Source organism: Hordeum vulgare, chromosome 3H, assembly GCF_904849725.1.
Source record: "Hordeum vulgare subsp. vulgare chromosome 3H, MorexV3_pseudomolecules_assembly, whole genome shotgun sequence".
In the NCBI taxonomy this organism is placed as follows: domain Eukaryota; kingdom Viridiplantae; phylum Streptophyta; class Magnoliopsida; order Poales; family Poaceae; genus Hordeum; species Hordeum vulgare.
The window spans coordinates 39,511,110-39,532,964 of NC_058520.1; the positions used below are offsets into that span (position 1 = coordinate 39,511,110).

The following is a 21,855-nucleotide window of genomic DNA, read 5'->3' on the forward strand; positions in this document are numbered from 1 at the left end:
TAGCATCAAACCGCTGCCGCATCAGAATCGCCCCAAAAGTCGACTAAGCAACTAAAAACATGAAGAACCATAACACGAGTGAGTAAAAAAAAAATTCATTGTAGTCATTTTTATTATTAGTAAACAAAGACATACCTAAACATAAAGGATTAACAAAAATAAAAACTGATGTCATTCAAAAAATAAAATTTCAACTAAAGAAAAAAGAATCATAAAAATGACCTTACCAGAAACAAACCATAAAAAATATGTTCTGAGGATGAATGAATTGAGGTAATTGATAGTCTGCAAGAGCTAGTGCAACCTTAATAACTACTACTCCCTCCCTTCGAAAATAAGTGTCGCAAATTCAATTCTAAATTAGTTCAAATTTAATACTAAAGCAACAACACTTATTTTAAGACGGAGAAAATATGATTTAGTTTTATATAATAAAAATGAATTGCAAAGTTCATAAACAAATTTATGTACTGTCACACGATTGCAGGATCAAACCGCTGCTACATGCATAAATATATGAGAAATTCAACTGCGAAAAAGATGACTAACCAACAAAGAAACAAGAGGAGCTATTAGCACGAGCGAGAAAATTAGAAGATTTTTTTTGTCTGCTCACTTTTTTCTTACTAGTGAACAAAGACATATAAAAACATAAAAAATAAATTTATGTCATTCAAAAATATAATTTCAACTAAAAGAGTAGTGAAATTGGAATATCACCTAAAAGAAAAACATGTACCTAAATTATTGTAAGGACGAATGAATAAAGGACACTGGTAATACCGAAAAGAAGAAATACAATGATTTCTTTAAACAAATAAAAACATGTACTCTTCCGTACCATGTGCAAAACTTATAAAAAAAGCACAAAAAAGTTAGACTTTTCCACATTGTACAAGAACAAGTGCAAACTAGTGCAAGTTCTTGTAATTGTACTCTTTAGGTATGAAAAATCACACAAAAGTAGTACTCTTCCACGTGTATTCTTATGTGTCCTTGTTATCGTCATTGCAAGACATCTAGCTTAGGATCCCATATTTAAGAAGGTATCAAATGGTAAAATGGCTAAGAACCTGTCGATCTAGAAAAAATGACGGCTTAGTTATTTGAGACCTTCTTAAACAGAACATCAACTTCCTATTTAAATGATAGTAAAAAATAAACACTAAACATGGTCGTTAGAAACAGATTGTACATGCTCTTTGTTTACGCAATAAAATCTTTTGCTACTGTTAGCCCGCGCTTTTCCATTTCACCATGCTTGAAAGCCATCTTCAAAGTTAGAGATGTCTATTTTGCTGAAGAAAAGTTAATCTGAATAATGATGATCTTGTTAGACTTTGGCTTGATTCATAGCATTCTGATATCGCTTTGAAAGATAAGTTTCATATGTTGTTTAACATCTGTCAAATGTAACATTGCATCCAACGAGAATTTAGCTTGGCTGGCTTTGAGATTCCTTTGTGCCGTAGAAGTTTTGGTGATACTGTTGATCGATGGCATGACATAGTTTCTGTTGCTAGGAATCTCAATGTCAACATGCTGCCTGGAAGTATTTCATGGTCCCTAATATCGCAAATGTTTTCTCTACATAGTCAGTGCGAACGCGTTAGGTTACCCGCATATATCTCTCTCAGGCCTATACGAAAAGAAAATGAGTTGTTTGATTACCTGTATAAACTAGTTAACCTGCATAGCACGAACATTAAAATACCTCTGGATACGTTGTGCTCGCACCATGGGCCTTACTCATTATTACTCTCTCCATACCTAAATATAAGTCTTAATAGAAATTTTACTAGAGGACTACATACAAAATAAAATGAGTGATTCTATACTACGATGTATGTCTATATACATTCGTATGTAGTTTTTTAAGTAAACTAAAAAAACTTATATTTAGAAAGGAGGGAGTAGCGCCATTTCACTCTTCCTTCCTTCTTTCTTTCTTTTTTTTCTTTCTCCCCTCTTCGTCCTGCTGGCTGGAATAGCCAGCCTGGCATGGGCAGACGGCCCCCAACTTAGTCGACCTACCAGTGCCATGACACAACGTCTTCGCTGACAGCCGGGCCCGTCTTACGCGGGACCGAGGTTTCAGTGGGTCAGAAGCTGCGTTAGCTCGCTGTACCTGTGCCCCCGCGATGGATCCTGACATGGGAGCGAGACGATTCTGCGTGACAACGAGAGTTTCACTGACACGTGGGTCCGTCCTGCTGACGGGCCCCACATTGTAACGGCTTATTTACCCCACCGTCTCCAGAATCCACCTCGCCGGCGGTAAAAATAACAAATCGCCTCACGTCACGTCTCCTCCTATTAACAGCGTAGAGAGGGGGCGAGAGCGCACCGACCGACGCCGGCGATGGCGGAGTGGATGAATCTGGCGTTGGCGGCGGCGTTTGACAGCTTCGCCTACACCGAGACCAATGGTGTAGCGGAGGCCGTCGCTGGCGCCATCCAGCAGTACCGCCTGGCCGCCGAGGAGTGCCGCGGAATCGGCCAGGGCGTGCACCCTACGCCCAACGCCGGCCAGGGCGCTTCAGCAGGCGGCGATTCCATCGACCTCGCCCTCACCCGGATCAAGAGCATCACCAGGTTCCACGCCGTGCGGGGTAGCGTCTTCTCCGTCTGCGTCCGCCGCATGGGGCTCCAGCCCGACACGCCGTGGCGGCTCCAGCACGCCACCGCGGCCCGCCACGCGGAGATGGCGATACGGTGCCTGGGCACCGCCAAGTCGTACGGCCATGCGGCCCTCAGCGTCTTCCACCGCATGCTCAGGCCGCCGTCGCCGCAAGCGGTCGCTCGCGCCTGGGCGCCCGCGGCCGAGCTGCTCCTGCGCCGCGCGATCGTCAATCTGGACATGGCGGAGGCCTCCGTGGGGAAGATACGCCCGGCCATCGGCGTCGAGTACAACGACGCCAGGAGGCTTCTGCATGGCTGATAGGGGTCGCCGGCGGCGAAGCACCAACCTCTCGTCTGTTTTCTTCACCAACATGTTCGCTGCAGGAAGGAGTTAACCTCTCCTCGGTGTTGGTTTTCCGTCAATCAAGATTCAGGTGCTAATTGCTATGTCGATCTGTGATTACGAGGCGCTGCTATAATTTCTGTTTGCGCTCAAAGATTCCATGTAATGCTCCATCGGTGGATCAAGTCGGTCGACTCAAGCTTCTCTTGAATCTTGATCAGTTAGTTAGATACAGTTAGACACAGTTTGTTTGTTTGATTGATTGATTGGTAGTGCTCAATCTCTTGAATCTTGATCAGTTAGATGCAGTTTGTAGCTTCTGCAACTTGTTAGCTACAAAATTTGTTTACATCAAAATTAAAGTTGGTCCATCACAGATTCTTAGCCACAGATGCCAAAACTTGTTTGCATTGCAGGTGCATGCACGCATCATCCCAAATGTATTATAGAATGCTAGTGCAACAAATGAAGTTGAGGTTGCTGATGTAAAAAAAGGCATGCAACCCAACAGTCAAATCACCAAGTGTTATTGGAGTACAAACATTTCGGTTTTCCGTCGATCAAAGTTTAGATGCTACTGTCGATCTGTGATTACGAAGTACAGTACTATAGTATCAGTTTGTAGACGAATTGCTGAAAGATTCAATGCAGTCGGCGCATCGATCTGTTTAGATTTGTCATCAGGCATTGCGATGTACTACTATATATAGTTTCAGTTTGTACTTTGTAGACGAACAAGTCAATCGACTCAACCAAGATAGTCTTGATCAGTTAGATTCTTGATCATTTAAGTACAACTGAGAACACTACTGCAACTTGTTTCTAAAATCTTTAAACCCAATCCGTTTTGTCTGTTACATGGTGGATGGATCATCATTAATCGTGTGGTGAGCATCAGAACTTTTTTGATTCATATTCACAAAAGATGGCAAAACCTGCTCTGACAGGTAAATGCACTACTACAAACGACTATACTAGTGCAACAAACGGAAAAGGGAAAGTCGTTCTCGGTGCACCCATGGTGCATCCACCCAAGAAAACGTAGCAAAACATTTCAAAAAAAATCTGAAACTTTATTAAAATGATCTTACAGAAATGTTATGGGCACCTACAAAGTTTGATGGTCAAATAAAACTCAAAGAACTCTATACAAAAAACACAAAATTACAAAATCTGCTCAAACAGCGCACGTACATTTTTACTAATTTTCATTGATTTTGTCTTTTTTTACAGACCTTTCCAAATTTTATTTGACCACCAAACTTTGTAGGTGTTCATAAGATTTGTTGAAGGTCATTACGACAAAGTTTCAGATTTTTTTGAAACATTTTGCTATATTTTCTTGCGTGGGTGCACCGTGGGTGCATCGAGGTGGGTGTAGAAAAACCACTTTCGTGCAACAAATGAAGTTCAACTCTTATCTCTTTGACGGAAAGAGCCATAAAACCAACATTGAATCGTGAGTGTTATTGAAGCAGTAATAGGGCCTGATTGCATTGTCGTTTCCAAGCATAATATCCTTTTGGCCTTTTTCAATGCACTAGGGCTTAAATAAGGTGATAAGCACATTAAAAACTTTAACAACTTAAACTCCAATGCATATATGCTTAAACTTGTTGTAGCTAAACTCTATTTATTGAATGATTTAGCAACTAAACTCTTTCATGTATTGATGAAGTTTCTTCATTTAAGTGTTTTATCTAGGCTCACGCACTTAACATTGTTTCTTTCTGGGGTCGTCAAACTCATCTCTTCATCTCTTCTTAATTATCTTGCCACATTGAATTTTTTACATGCATGATAGTCTTAGCACATGTATAAGATAGAGCATTGGGAATGAAAACCACAGCCCGGCAAAAGAGGTAGGCATCGAATAGGTGCTTGGATTGTTGTTTCTGGGTTGTATGCTTTGGGAGTACCTATAGGTCAGGTGCATGATTCTTTTCTTGTTCCAGTCGCTTCTTTTTCTACCTGGCAAAAAAGATAGTCTTAGTTGGTTTCCACACGAATTAGGAAAGTTGGCTGAAAATGAGACACCCAGTCTTATCGATTTTTAGCGAGATCGACCCAATTATCAAAGAATATACGGTGCACGCGTATAGCAATAGAAAAAAATCTCATGCCCGTGAATGCCAGGTGCTTGACTACTATGGTGGAAACATATCTTGTGCAGCGGGGCAATTGATGCTACCGGTGCACCGTAACCCGTTGGATATTCAAAAATGTTTGAAAAATTGAGATTTTTTTAGTGCATTGAGACAACATCAAATAAGTTGTCACAAAAATTTAAATCAAAATTGAAAACATTGCTTGAGATAAATAATAATGGCAGATTTGACATCAATGTGCTAATGGGCCAAAACCGAAGCCCAATTTGTGCTATGTACTATTCAGTGTCAAATTTGTCATTTTTGTATCCGTAGCAATATTTTGAATTTTGATTTAAATTTTTATGAAACCATACGTTGATGTTGTGTCAATGCACTAAATGTTTTCTGGATTTTTTGAATACTTTCTAATGTGCAATGGGCAACCGGTGCATCGGTAGCACTCATTGCTCGAGTGCACCAGATGTATCCCCCTATGGTCACATACATGCTCATTTGTCTAACAAAAACATACATGAACATTTGTCTAAAAAACACATGCATGCTTGTACATGAGCACGCTACATACCGGTAGAGATGTGAAATTACGCTAGAAATAAGGTAGAGACGTCAAATGCTAATTTAATTTTTAGAAGGACATGTTTTTTAGAAGAACGTGAACTGATAATGAAATCACTCTATCAGATTGAGATACTAAGCGATCCTGAACCATAAACAAAAATTGTTGCAATCAAAGTATTGTATGCAAATTTAAGTAATATATATTTCGCGTATGAAAAATGTATATATCCAAATTACGGATGTAACCAAGGATAAGCTATGCAACCAAAAGGTATTATTGAACACCAACGAAGAAAAGAAAGTAAATTTCATGAAGAAGTGAACAAAGAAAAACAAACCAATTTCACATGTAAAGGGAGGCTAATTAATATCAAGGGAAACCAACTAAATAAAATATCAAGGAAGAAAGGCGTTCAATAACAAAATAACACAACCTTTAAAACCCACTACATCAAAGCTATATTATATTGTAAACTACTAATCTTTCCTACTTGTAAAGGTTGAAGTTGGTGGTGAGTTCACATGTGGAACCAACCACCTTCATAAATAAACAAATGCATCCTATCCATATTGAGAATAGTAACCTTTCATGAACATAAATAAATAAATGTATTTGTGCTCACATGTGGGATCAAACATAAATAAACAATACTCCCTCCGTCCGGAAATACTTGTCCTAGAGATGAATGTATCTAGACTTATTTTAGTTATAGATACATTTATTATATCTATTTCTAGGACAAGTATTTCCGGACGAAGGGAGTACATTACTATTCATGTGAGGCTAACACTTGGGCACAAATAACAAATGCAGAAATACGACTTCAACTCAATATAATGCTCTTGTTTTGCTTTTTTGTTTTTTATCCAGCCAAGTTATTTCAGTTTTATTTCACGGAGCAAGAGAGTGAACACATTCTAATTTAAAAATGATGATAGACCTTATTCTCCTACCTGATCCACGACCTTGTGCAGTACCATTCTCTATTCTCATATGTTTCAACATTCGAAATGTTGTGTTTGAAAAGGACCATGGTCGCTTAAGATTCTCCATTGCCTGACGTGTGATTTTTTGTGGTTTTTTTGATCTTTTTAATAGCGAAAGGCAAGCAAATTCCATACGGCGTCATCGTATTTTAATATTTTCGTAAGCCAGTGAACTAACTCCTCGTATTTTATAGTTTTGTAGCAACGCACGGACATTGTGCTAGTTAGTACTCCCTCCGTTTCAAAATATAAGACATTTTAGGGATTTCATTAGAAGACTACATACGGAGCAAAATGGGTAAATCTATACTCTAAAATATGTCTATATACATCCGTCTGTAGTTTATAGTACAATCTCTAAAATGTCTTTTAACTTGGGTATCATATCATACTGAATCTACTCCTATGTAACTACGGGCACACTACATTATGTAACTGAGCGAGTATTTTCTTTGTTAGCTGTAGCCGCGCGCTAGCCTACGACTTTTTATGCTGCTCCAAGCCTCCAACAGTCGATCGGCACCAGGTGTACTGCACGTTCCAAAGGCGACGCGTGGCGTTTGCCCCCCTAATCTCAGATCTCACCCGTCGAGCGCGATCCGGTTCACTCCACAGTTCGCACGGCCGTGCCTTCCGTCCAGTGCTTGGCCCCAAGCCCGAACACACCACCATACAACCCTGCCCCCGTTGCCTACCGGGGCACGCCACTCCACACCTCACCAGTCACCACCACCAACGCAGCGCCGAGCCAGCCTAGCGTAGCGTAGCTAGACCTAGATGGTGTCGGCCGCCGCGTCGCCCCCGCCGGCGTGGGCCATCCTGGGCAGCGTGCCGCGGGTGCTCTCGGAGGCCGATCGACGCCGCCTCCGCCCTCCCGCCGGGCCCGGGCGCCGCCGACTTCTCCCTGGCGCTGCTCCCGCCCCCGCGCGTCGCGCTCCTCACCATCCCGCCGCGCATCTTCCCGTCCCGCCCCACCCGCGCCAGCTTCCCCTGCGTCCTCGCCGCCGACTCCGCCGCGGGCCTCCTCCTCATCCACGCCGACCAGGGCCGCGCCACGGGCCCCACCGTGATCGACAAGCCCGGCTACCGGCAGTTCGGCTGGCTCCCGTTCCTCGCGGGCTACTTCGTGCTCGACGCCGCCGCCGGCTCCGCGCTGCCGCTCCCCACGCCCGAGCTCGTCGCGTACAAGGGCGACCTCGGCCTCATCGCCTACCCCGACGGCGACGGCTACATGGTCGCCGAGCTCCAGCCCATCCTCGGCGGCAACACGGCCGACCTCTTGCGCTTCTCGTCCAAGGTCGAGGAGTGGGTCAGGGAGAGCGTCGCCTACCCGCTTCCGGCCCGCAATCCCAGCTCCGACGGCGTCGTTTCCTGCTACGGGATGCTCTGGTGGGTCGACCTCTCCTGCTGCCTCGTCACCTGCGACCCCTTTGCCGACGACCCCGTCCTCACCCGTGTCAAGCTCCCGGAGGGCAAGGCGCTCAAGCGCCGGCAAGCTGCGGTTCGTCGACATGTACCGCTGCGTGGGCGTCAGCGCCGGCAAGCTGCGGTTCGTCGACATGTACCGCAACCGCAGCAGCAACGGGGCAGCACAGATCAGCGTGTGGACGCTCGCCGACTATCCGCCGTACTCCACCGAGTGGACGCTGGAGTACGAGGCCACCTTCGCCGAGATCTGCAACGACGCCACATACCAGGCCACCGGTCTGCCGAGGAAGATCCCCGTGCTCGCGCTCATCCATCCCACCAACCCCGACGTGGTCTACTTCTTCCTGGACGAGCACCGGATCGGCGTCGACGTGCGTGCTCGCAAGGTCGTCGGGTGCGAGGTCTACGAGCTGGTTGATGAGCCGCCGCGCGAAGACGTTGCTTCCCGCTTCGTTCACGCCTGGCAGCTGTCACCGGATCTCACTCTCTGCTCAGGTGTGTGCTAATTCTACTGCCTGCTCTCGTTGATCCTCGTTATTGATTGGAAATGGTTCGTTTCTGTGGCATTATGAAAGGGCTAACAGTTCAGTCGTTGGCTCGTTGCCGAGAACAGATGCAAATGTTTAATACTCCCTCCGTCCCAAAATTCTTGTCTTAAGTTTGTCTATAAATGGATGTATTTAAATACTAAAACGTGAATAGATCATATTTAAACAAATCTAAGACAAGAATTTTGGAAGGGATGAAGTATATAGCTTACCTTGTGTTTAATGATGCTGCAGCTAGGAAATTACTCCTGTTTGATTATGTACATGATCTTATCTCTGTGTGAGGTGTATATATGGCTTACTATGTAGGAGTATTTACTGAACAAGATCTGGTACACATTATGCATTCCACACAAAAATTGCCTAAGCATATGCCCTATGTACATTTTTATGCTTAAATTGATGTTTGCACGGGTTTCCATTTTTATATGCTTAAATTGGTGTTTATATATTCAGTTTTTTTTCTGTTCTGTGTCTGTCAATAAGCTTAGTGATGTTTACACAGCTTCGTCACATGTCATTGTACATGTTTTTCTCAGTAAATGCAAGACATTGTATACAACATAAGTATGTCATGGACATGTGAATTGCCCAGTCCTGTAGTTCTTCATTGATTGATGCTTGCATGTTCTAATTGATAGGATTGCTAGGCTATGCATGGCTGCTGACGGCCCATGTGTTCTCAACTTATAAAGGTTTTTAGGAGTGCTTGCTTGTTGCTAATTGATAGGACTGTTGTTAGATGGATGGGTTTGCAGCTCAAAAAAACAAAGATGCATAGGACTGTCGCTTTCAGCGAGTTCTAACTTAGACACTTCTACTTACAAGAATTTTGTTTGCATGACTATATAAGTGATTTGTCACAGTCAGGTCCTTCCATGGATTTCATGTGGCTCCTTGAATTGTATGATGTAACATGTTTCTTAGAAGCTGTTTGCAGGAACTCATAGTAAACATAGCCTTTTCTCTTGTACCTAGTAATCATTTTTTTTAATGTTTTCAAGACATGCATTGGCCTTTGAAATATGCGGCATTATAGTAATCATGTTTTTTTAAATATTTTCAAGACTTATAATGGCCTTAGAAATACAAAATGGGTCAATTGTTAGACATAATAAATTGCCATCAAGTATTCCTTTTATGGTTTCATTCGGAAGATTCTCTCATGCGCTTCACTATGTATATACGAGTATATGCAAATTTCTAACAGAATGTTGTTAGCGAAGTTCGTGTTACATTGTTAATGTTTTGTCATAATTATCAGAATGCTTGTGCCACCTCCTTTGCTTTGTTTCCCTTCAGTTTGCATTGTTGTGACAAGGGTATGTTGTCATTGAGTAGGATGAATTGCTACTCATATTAGTCTCCTAGCTACGTCCAAGTTCTTACATCTGTCCGATGTCTGTGATCCATACAAAAAGTGTTGGATGACCAAATGCATTCGCTGATATACTATGCTCTGTCCTCTGAAGGTTCTGCAAGGAGACAGTCGACGTCGATAGAATCTGTACGATTATCTGAAAATGAGGAAAAATGAGAAGCAGGGTTAACTTCTTAACAGGTGACGCCAATTAATTAAGTTGTATGCGTACATAGACCACGTCAGAGGTTAATAAATGCCTCTTCCACTACTCACTACAGAATGGCACGCTAAAAGTTTTCTTTTCCTTGGTTTTGTTAATAATAAACGAGAGAGAGGGGAAGCGAATGATTGGAATGAACAGTAATCTCTCATTGATGAAAACTGGGGATATTTATATCCAGTACATGGCGGTTTACAAAAGGGGCGGTTGCCAAATGAACAACTGACATAGTATTGATTAATTACATAATTAATACATATTAATTATTTCTAACACTCCCCCTAATCAATTCTTGATCTTGTAAATAGCCATCTTCTTGATAAGGACTTCTTTATAAATAACTTTGTCCTTGAGAATGTTCATGATTCCATCTTGAGAAATCCTTGTATAATCTTTAAAGTCTCCACCAAAAATCCTGTGGGAAAAATATGGGGAGAATAGTGTAGATATGTTGCTAAAACTCCTTTAAACCCAATGGGAAAAATAATAAGGAGAAAATGATGCAACATATAATGATTATTGTCTCTTGATAACTCATATGAGAAAAACCTTTGAAGAAGGAGAAAACTCATTGGTGAGTTTAGAGAACAATTGATATGTCTTGAGTACTTCCTTTAAAAACCCCAATAGGGAAAATAAAAAGTATGACATATGATCTTTGAGAAGGTATTACCTCATTAAAAACCATTATGAGAAACTACGGGAGAAAACTCATAAAGGAAAAGAGTGCATCTAACATGCCATTGAAAACTCCTTTAAAACCCAATGGGAAAAATACAAGGAGAAAATGATATGACATATAAAGACACTTGTGTTTATATTGTCTCGTTAAAAACCTTTTATGAGAAACCAATAGGGAAAACTCATCAAGGGAAAAAGAGTACAATATATGCATCTGATGATTGTTAATAGGTTATAGTTTGGGAGATTACTCCCCCTGAACTTTGCAAATATGAAGGATGTCTCATATCAATTCCATTGACATGAACATGAGATTGTGTATAATCTGTTGGATTATAACAATAGTTTGTTTGCAAATTATTTCCTCACTTTTCTATAATCCGCGAGGCTAAGTAATTTCCGAGCAATGTGATTTATGATATTGCTCTTCATATAACCTATAGGTATTGAGTAACACAAGTGGAAGTATCTTGATAAATCAAGTTATGTGATTCTGATGAATCTCAACCACATGATTTTGAGTGTGGTTAACCATTCTACTAAGTTATGCATATTTTGTACTGCCTTTAGATAAAGCAATTATGTTAGAATGATAACTGGAAATAACCACTAAAATCCATTTATATGACTTCCATGTGAAGGCTATTCCAGCAAATTCAGTCATTGATATGGCATCGTTGGGATCAAATAAAGAGCCAATATCATTACATCATATCATGGTCATATCTTCTATTTCCTGATGGAAATATCCAAGATTTACTGTAATCTTCAAATATAAGATGATATTACTTATATCAACCATATACCTTTTGTTGGGGGTTGCACTCTGAATAAAGATAGCAAATATAGTGTCAGGCCTGACGTAGTTTGCAAGTATATGAGTGCTTTGACATTAGTGATATATAGAACTTTAGGTCCTAGTATCACTTCATTATCACCCCTAGGTATGAATGGATTTGTACCTTATCAAAGGTAGTATGACCATACATGTCTTTTGTTGTTATGATATATTCGCACAGAACTTCTCGTATATGTTTTTTGGATATATGTAGACTGATACTAATTCTTGATAGAATGCTCAAGTTGTAAAATTAAGCTAATTTTGGTTAAATCCAAATTTTCCGTCTTGAGATGATTTTGTGTATGTTTAGGTCTTGTAGAGATATTGATGATGAAATCATCGATATACACTGAGGTGATATAAGGAATTCAAATTTGGGATTCCTTTGTTAACACATAAACAATCATCATTCTTTGAGTAATCCTTCGGAAGAAGAAAGTCACTTAGTCGGTAGTACATATGATTTCCGACTATTTCGAGCCATAGAGTGACTTCTGAAATTTTACACAAATATGTTGCGATTTATTTTGGATTTGGAATTGTAAGCCCTTGAGGGACTTCGTTATACAATTCCGAAACAAGTGACCCATATGAGTATGTAGTCACTACATTCATTAACTGCATGGATAATATTATTTGTACTGCCAAGTGTATTTATTATCGAAACATAGTTCCACTCATACCAAGAAGGTATGTTACATCGTAATCGATGTTTGGGTCTCTGCGTGAACCCTTTTGCTACAAGCCTCGCTTTTTCACCACCTCATTGACTTTGTCTATGAATGAGAAGTTTTTAGTATTCCATATGGAAGATACTTATGAGGAGTAGGTATTACTGTGGTAAATACCACTCGTTTGCAAAGAGAGTGCTATTCTTCAGTACTTGCTTCCTTTTATGTGAACCAATATGAGCACAAGAGGCACTCTACCATGGATTTTGGTTCAGGGCCCAAAAGGTTTTAGCAATCTTTGGAAGAAATATATGTCGACAAATGTAGACTTATGTTATATGATTCTAGAGGAATCGATGAAATTTGTGGAAATGTATTTATTCCTTTTAACTCCTTGTGATTTCCTACAACAATGGAGTCAAGGTGTTTCGATGTCCCGACACCAAAACATTTGTGCACATTTATGTCGGGCTTTGGATGATGAGCATCCAGTGAGGTGTCTTTCAACTTGATGTTGAATTACATTTACTAGTTAAGGATTTGATTTCCTCTATTTCCGCGGAAGCATATGCGATATTATATCTCATGTGGTCATTTTCTCCCCCTCTTGCTCTCATTTGGGGAGAAGAGTGGTTTATCAGGTACCTCCACTCTTTATGACACTTTACTGCAGGAATATAAATTTGAGTGACACCTTTGTCATGAGTAAATGTATATGGCAGATTTGCAATAAGTTGCAAATATGTGATTCTAAACTTCTTGTTCAGATTCTTTGAGTACGTGAATATAAGGACTGAATGTAAATAACATGTCTAATTTATTTCTCGGCATTCTTTGTGGTACTAATCTCCCCCTAATGCTGAAAATGTCCTTATTGCTGATGCAATCAGCATACGGGCTGTGAATAATTTTGATTGACGGATAAATTGTTATTCCTCACATAGTTCCCTAAATTTCTGTGAGAGCCCATTGATGCATGCTGGAGTGGTGTTATCGGTATGTAACCGAATTATCGCAGATAGGAAATACTTTGTTGATTTCCACGTAATTACTACAAGGGGAAAATAGTATGCTATGCAGTTGTTATGATTTAGATCATACTTACGGTGTGTAATGCCGCATTTGTCTAGCATGAAGCTAGTAAATTACGATTCTATAAGTTTGGTCATATTATTAATTTCACTATCTTTGATAAGATATTGAACTAAACCATTATGTCTATGTACATAAAGTATTAGGTATAATCAGACATTGCTTGTGAAATGACTTCAACGAAGTTGTCCATTCGAATGGATTTATCCCTTGTTTAGGATAACTAGCTTGCTCTTACTTTGAGAATTTGAGCAATTAATTTAGTTATATCATTCATGGTTTGTGTGATAAGAGACACATTGGAAATCATTTTATAAATGTTTTCATGAGTACCATGAAGTATCTATATAATATCACACAATTGTTGAGTAATGCACATATCTTCTGAATGTGTTCAAGGAAGAATGAGTTGGCTCATTTAGAATTGTAAGGTGAGAGTTCCTTAAATTAATTTCCCCTATGGCACATGTGGTGCACATAAAATCTGATGATTTAGGAAATTTTGCAACTTGTTAAGTTGTGACCAATAGAATTGTCAATAATTTTCTAAACAACCCCAAACCTAGATTGTAAGGCTTAAAACCAAATATTTTGTAAGATTTAGAAAATTATTGTGTACGCAACAAAACTGAGTATGAATTGATTCTTACATGCAAAAATTATCAAATATAATGTCCAAGAAATATGATATTTGACATTTATACTACATGTAGTAGTACGACTATAGGCAAACAATATTTTGGAAATAATCGGGATATTACATGAGGTCTCCCATATTACGAAAAAATGAGTTATGCAAACATATCATAGGCACAAACGAATTGATCATTCTTTTATTGCACTATATTTTTGGTTCTCCTTCTGAGGAAGATTCGAGAACATCATTTACCAGAATAGTTTCTGGTCGTATGTTTGTAAATTTTCAAATACCACAATGAACTTATTTGCCTTTTAATAAACTCATGGTGTGGTTTGACCATATGTTTGAGGGTTTGGTAATCATAGGTACGATATTCATGTAACCACACATTTGACAAACTTGAGAGTTGTCTTTGTAATCTTTTTAAAATGATCAATTACTAATTAAAAGGTAATTATGTCATTGGTTGTCTTTATCCTCCACTTTACTTTGAATGCCTCATTGTTCTATTTTCTGACCACTGACATGCATAGTATTCTCAATGCTAGCAAATATTTGAAGCACCCGTTGGGTGAATATGATGAGTTTAAGAAATAACATGTTTCTTTACCATGAAAATGGTAATATCATCATAAGGAGATGTAAAGTGTATCAAGGGCTTTTCAACCTGATCTGCATATGAAAATGTCAGATCATGAGATCTCAACTTCAAGTTGATTATATAATTACCAAAATTGTAAGTTGCGATAGACTTGAGGTCTTGAAAAATTATTGGGTGATCATTCCAAATGTGCTCGGGGCAGCATGTTCCTCTTAAGGGAAATATTCAAGGTGAATAAATATTCATCCATTATGTACTTAGTTTGAGAACTAAGTGAAGTTGGTGAGAGATGAAATACATATGATCATACTTAGCTATTAAGAGAATAGCCATGACACATATTCCGAAGGTGAGGTTATAGTAGCAATAATACCTCGGGTGGATACAACGACTCATGTCGTAAATCATCTTACAATAAATAATCTCACCTAACATGTACTTACTATATTTGAAAATGTGAGCCATGCGTTACTTGAAAATGCTAATGCATTTATTTAATTTACTTCTAAGAGTAAGTGGCATCTATAAATAAATGATTTGTTTGAGAACAATCATGGTCAAGGTGATCCTTGGTGAACCTGGGTGTATCCTTCAATATAACACATGTGATTAAATTATTGCTAATGTTTTGGACTTCATTCTTGAGGAAGTGTGTGACTTTAGAGTCACTGCCAAAACATATAGACTTGCATGCTTAACATTGGTTAGTCACTATGAAATTATAACCACGATGTCATGTGGACCTTGCGAAAGTGTTGAGACACTTAATCATTGTCATAAATTATGTGGTCCGTCATGATGGATGGACGACACTATAATTAGAAATATTGTCGTAGGCTTCATTGCCATGTATTTTAACAATGTAATGGAAGGTAATCACAAGTAAATGCAAATATTTATGTAGTTCCCTATGACATATTCAAGCAAAAAGAGGCTTGAATAATTGATACTGGTAGATAATACCATTCAACATGCAATAATCATGCATGAATTTACTATGATAGTAAATCATTTTAGTGAACAACAACAATTGCTTGAGAGGAGCAAATTTTAGTACGGCCGATGCCTTATAGCCATATGTGTAGACTTCAATTTATATATGATAACACTTTGAAGATAATCACCAATATGGTGTAGATCTCGCAGTAAAAGAAAACATAATCCGACTTTCGTCAGTAGATGTTCATATCTCTATTACCTTATGTTATGTTATATTTATGAAAATCACTTTGAAGGTAGTCATATGTCAGAATGACATGATGTAGACCTTGCAGTAATAGTGGATAGTCTGCAAAATTTTGCAGTAGATGCCAATATTACCTTATGATTCATAAATAAAAATATTTGAGGTAGTCGTAATAAGTACGACGCTTCAATTTATGTGGAAATTTGCAATAAAATTATTTCAATTGCAAAGACATGGTTGTTGCACTAAATTAAACATGTTATATGGCTTGCATGAAAAGCAAACAGATTGATTTTTTTAAAAGTATGGATAAGGGGATGAACTTCACTTTACAGGAAACACATAGATGAACACTATATTAATTGAATCTGAGGATCTAAACAAAAAGTCTGTGGACTATTCTGTAGTTGTTACGGTCTGAAAAATATTTCAGAAATCCCAGCTGCTTAGGCATAAAGTACAGCCAAGCATGTGTGTTGAACATGTACTATATGTATTAAAGTACAAATAATAAAAGGTAGAAGGGCTGGACAGAAAATTCGCCAAAAGGATAAGGTTGCCTCTATTCTTTCTCCTGTGCGGTTCCAACGATGAGGATTTTTTTCCTAATCGCCGTGGTTATCCTAATTGGCTCTCTACCTTTACGAATCAATCGATTCTTTCGACTTCCATTGCCCAACTTAGTCGTCGGAAGATTGAGGATTTGCAACGCATGAGCGCTGACTTGCCTCGCGTTGGACGGCTTCTCAGGTACTGTGCTGCATCCCCTGCATGGCTGCGACCTCACGCCGCTGCGCCCCGTAGGCTGCCTCCGCTCGGGCTGCAGACCGCACTGCCCCGCGCTGGTCGATGACACATCGCGTTTGCTGCCGTCTTGTGCCGGCCGGAGGCCATCTCCACCGCGCTGCAGCGAGTGGGTCGTGCGTCTGTGGTTATAGACCACTGACCGTGGGTGGGGGACGCGCCGCCGTCCAGGAGGGCATGGTCGTCCCATCGCTTTGGACGACGCCGATGGCCCGCTACTTCAAGTGTCGGCCGTTGGCCGCCGACGGTTGCTGCTATGCCTCGGGGCGTTCGAACCAGTCGATAGGCGTCGCGGATGGTTCCTCCGGTGAGGCGACTCCTTTCCCTGTTCGTCTTTCCTCTCTCGGTGGCCTTCTCGCTCTCGTAGAGACAGTGCTGACAACGTGTTAATAATAAACGAGAGAGAGGGGAAGCGAATGATTGGAATGAACAGTAATCTCTCATTGATGAAAACTGGGGATATTTATACCCAGTACATGGCGGTTTACAAAAGGGGCGGTTGCCAAAAGAACAACCGACATAGTATTGATTAATTACATAATTAATACATATTAATTATTTCTAACAGGTTTCAGGCAGGGGAAGCACGAAGCGATACTACATCGAAGTACAGGTGGTTTTTCCTGACGCTGAGTGACCGCTGGCCGGTTGGCGATGGCTTTTGTAGTTTAGCACGTTTAGTACTGGCTTTTGTAGTTTAGCACTGTGCATGCTTGATCCACCGTCTTGGCTTCTGAACTGAAGGCAGTATTCCAGTTCTCAACTCTCAAGTTTAAGTTCTTGTTATCTTTCTATCTCCTGTTAACTTTGTTGATCATTCGGGATTTCGGGTGAGGTTCCACTCTGGCCTTCGATGCCGTGCGTGTCACAGGAAATTTATCCGAGTCTATCATATGACACAGTCCACTATCCATTACTGCTTAGTTATTGTGGAGGTTTTGCCGATAAGCACGGTGATTTCTGCACATCAGGTTGTTGTGCGACTTAGTTTTCTTCAAGTTTGAGTTTCGGTTATGCTATGTCTCACTCGACGTCCCGGACTGTTAGATTTGTTTCTTGCTTTGTGATATGTGCACTGTTTTTTTTTTTTTTTTTTGCTTGAGCCGCTGGCCACTGCTAATGCTTCTGTAAAAGGCACGTGTATAACGATTGGGGGATTGGACTATTTTTTTTCGCATTTTGTTCGGTTGTAACTTTTTTTTCTGTTTGTTTTTCAAATTAATTTAATTTTTTTGATTTTTTTTGTATTTTTATTCATTTTTAATGTTCTTTTGTCTCATTTATTTTTACTTATATTTTTCTTCCTCTTTTATTTTATTTAATTTCTAGATCAGTTAGATTCTTGATCATTGAAGTACAGCTGAGAACACTTTTGTGCTTAAATTCGGAGTATAGTTTGTTCGTAGTTACGACTGCAACTTGTTTCGACAATCTTCTTTTAAATTCGGTGTTTCAACTTGTTTCGTAGTTACATGATGGATGGATCATCATTAGAATTTTTTTTTGTATTTTTATTCATTTTTAATGTTCTTTTGTCTCATTTATTTTTACTTATATTTTTCTTCCTCTTTTATTTTATTTAATTTCTAGATCAGTTAGATTCTTGATCATTGAAGTACAGCTGAGAACACTTTTGTGCTTAAATTCGGAGTATAGTTTGTTCGTAGTTACGACTGCAACTTGTTTCGACAATCTTCTTTTAAATTCGGTGTTTCAACTTGTTTCGTAGTTACATGATGGATGGATCATCATTATAATTTTTTTTTGTATTTTTATTCATTTTTAATGTTCTTTTGTCTCATTTATTTTTACTTATATTTTTCTTCCTCTTTTATTTTATTTAATTTCTAGATCAGTTAGATTCTTGATCATTGAAGTATAGCTGAGAACACTTTTGTGCTTAAATTCGGAGTATAGTTTGTTCGTAGTTACGACTGCAACTTGTTTCGACAATCTTCTTTTAAATTCGGTGTTTCAACTTGTTTCGTAGTTACATGATGGATGGATCATCGTTAGATTTTTTTTGTATTTTTATTCATTTTTAATGTTCTTTTGTCTCATTTATTTTTACTTATATTTCTCTTCCTCTTTTATTTTATTTAATTTCTAGATCAGTTAGATTCTTGATCATTGAAGTACAGCTGAGAACACTTTTGTGCTTAAATTCGGAGTATAGTTTGTTCGTAGTTATGACTGCAACTTGTTTCGACAATCTTCTTTTAAATTCGGTGTTTCAACTTGTTTCGTAGTTACATGATGGATGGATCATCATTAACGTGTGGTGAGCGTCAGAACTTTTTTATTCATATTCAGAAAAGATTGCAAACCTGTTCTGACAGGTGCATGCACTACTCCAAACAACTATACTAGTGCAACAAATGAAGTTCAGCTCTTATCTCTTTGATGGGAAGAGCCATACAATCAACATTGAATCATGAGTGTTATTGAAGCAGTAATAGGGCCTGATTACATCATCGTTTCCAAACAAAATACCCTTTTGGCATCTTCTAATGCACAAGTGCTTACATAAAGTGCTAAGCACACTAAAACGTTTAGCAATTAAACCCCAATACATAGGTGCTTAAATTTGTTGTAGCTAAACTCTCTTCGTTTAATTATTTAGCAATTAAATTCTTTCATACATTGCTGAACTTCCTTCATTCAAGTGTTTTGCCTAGTTTGACACAGTTAGCACATGTACAACTGGTTTTGCCTAGTATTGAGAATGGCAAACAAAGTCCGGCAAAAATAAAGTCTGTGATGAATGGATTGTTGTTTCTGGGCTGTACACTTTGGAGCACCTATAGGTCAGGTGCATGATTTGTTTTTCTTGTTTTAGTCGCTTCTTTTTCAATCGTGAGATTTCAATCTAACACCTTACAACTGGTTTCCACGCAAATTATAAAAGGTGTCTGAAAACGAAACGCCCAGTCTCATCGCTTTTTTGCGAGGTCGGCCCAATTACCAAACAATATATAGTGCACACTTATTATTTGTCCCAAAACTTAATGTCCAAGCAAGATCGTAGCACCGAACAATAGAAAAAAGGGGAGCTCCTACCTGCCGCTCTTTGTGGCAGGTTGACGCTCATTCGCACAGAGGCGGACGAAGTGGCGATCAAAATGGGCCGGCTTAATTATGAGAGAACGCCCAAGCTACAGTGTCCGGTTTTGGGACCCTTCTAGAAGGTTTCTGATTGGTTTTGGGTACCTTTTAGAAGGATCTTAAACTAGTATTTACAAGTTTCTTTTTCCGTTTTATATATTTTGTTTCCTTTTTCAGTGTATTTTTTTAATTCTTTTTCTCCTTTTCTTTTTTCCTTTTTCTGTAATTTGTTTTATTTTATTTTTACTTTTTCCTCTCTTTCTTGTTCTTCAATTGTTTTTGAAACATGAACATCTATGAAAATTTGTGAACAATGTTTGAAGCAGGAACATTTTTTGAACTTATGTACACTTTTTGAAACAGGAACATTTTTGAACTTACGTACATTATGAAGAACATTTTTCAAAATTCTCGAACATTTTCAAATCATGCATATTTTTAGAACTGATGAACCAAATGTGAGCAAGTTTTCAATTGGTGAACAAATCTTTAAAAACAGATAAACATTTTCCGTAAAACAGGAACATTTGTTCACAAATTTACAAAAAACTTTGTTCATCAATTCTTGATTCTTGACTATTTTTTGAAGCACTAACATTACTTGAAGTTATGAATATTTCAGAAACACGGGAACAATTTTTGAAATTCATTTTTTTACAAAATGTCAAACAGAAAATAGGAAAAGGAAAAAAGAAAATAAAAGTGAAGAAAAAAATGAAAACATAAACAATAACATTTTTCTTAAAAGTAACAGTTTTTCAAAATCCCGCTCATTTTGGAAAAATATCGACATTTTTTATAATCACAATCATTTTTTGAAGTTATGATTTTTTCAAAATCCTGATTGTTTTTTTGAATTTATGAACAATGTTAAAAAACGAAAATATTTCGAAATTTATGATATTTTTTAGAAGAGAGAACATTTTTCTTAAAAAACGAAACATTTCCTTAAGAACCGAATATTTTTTGAAAATACCAACCACTTTTTGAAGTTATAAATCTTTTTGAAAACGGCTACTATTTGAAATTATAATATTTTTTTAAAAAGCAAAAACATTGTCGGAACTTGAAGAGATGTTTAGAAAGTTCTGAATACTTTTTGAAAATCAAGAACATTTTTTGAAACAGAAACATACAAGAAAAAAAAGAAACAGAAATGCAAAAAAAAAAAAAGAGGAAAAAATAGAAACCGCTTCAGGAAACTCACTTGAAGTTTTCCAGAACTAGAAAAAAGCTGCTGGGATCCTCTATAATGTTCCCAAAATCAGCATTCTACATGAATGGTCCGGGTCATTTAGAAGGTTCGCTCAATCTACCTGTGCGAATCCTCAACTCCCGATCGCAGAATGCGAGAAATAGAAAATTCCAGAAAAAAGTTCATTTGCCAAACTTAGGGATCTTCTATGCAGCGCTGCGAGTGCCCGTTAATGATCCGGCGCTACAGCGTCGTTGACATGGGCTGGCACAATGTATTTTTTACGTTGATCCAGTAGTATAAAACGCTCAGATTTTTTATTTGTTACGAAAATCAAAATCTAAAATCTAAAAAGATTTATAGTTTTAAAGAAAATGGTTCATCCATTTGAAAAAAAGTTCATATCTTTAAAAAGGTTCATCAATTTTGAAAAAAAAGTTTGACAATTTGAATAAAAGTTGATTTAAATTGAAAAAAAGTTCACCCCATTTGGAAAAAGTTCATTAAATTTCTACAGAGTTTATAAATTGGAAGAAATTTCATAGAAATTCAAAAAATCATGTATTTTTAAAGGAAGTTCATTGAACAGAAAAAAGTTCATAGATCTTTAAAAAGTTCATCAATTTTGATAAAAGTTCATCCATTTTAAAAATGTTCATCGATACTCAAAAAAGTTCAGAAATTTTAATATTTTAGAAAAGGTTCATCAATCATCAAAGAAAAGTTCATCAATCGTAAAAATTATTTTTTGAAATTTTTTAATTATTGATCAATATTTTAAAAAGATCATATAATTTTTTTAAAAAAATTATCAAACGGCGCCTAGATGTGCCAGCCAATTTACGAACGCTACACACGC

At 38.4% G+C, this 21,855-nt stretch overlaps 1 protein-coding gene and 1 pseudogene across 1 annotated transcript; both read left to right on the forward strand.

Annotated features, from left to right (window-relative positions):
• The first annotated feature begins 2,362 nt into the window (after nucleotides 1-2,362).
• LOC123441453 lies at nucleotides 2,363-2,941 on the forward strand. Its single transcript, XM_045117884.1, has one exon. It carries the CDS (start codon nucleotides 2,363-2,365, stop codon nucleotides 2,939-2,941), a length of 579 nt encoding a protein of 192 aa, XP_044973819.1.
• Nucleotides 2,942-7,398: 4,457 nt separating this feature from the next.
• LOC123441454 lies at nucleotides 7,399-10,228 on the forward strand (annotated as a pseudogene).
• Nucleotides 10,229-21,855: the final 11,627 nt, after the last annotated feature.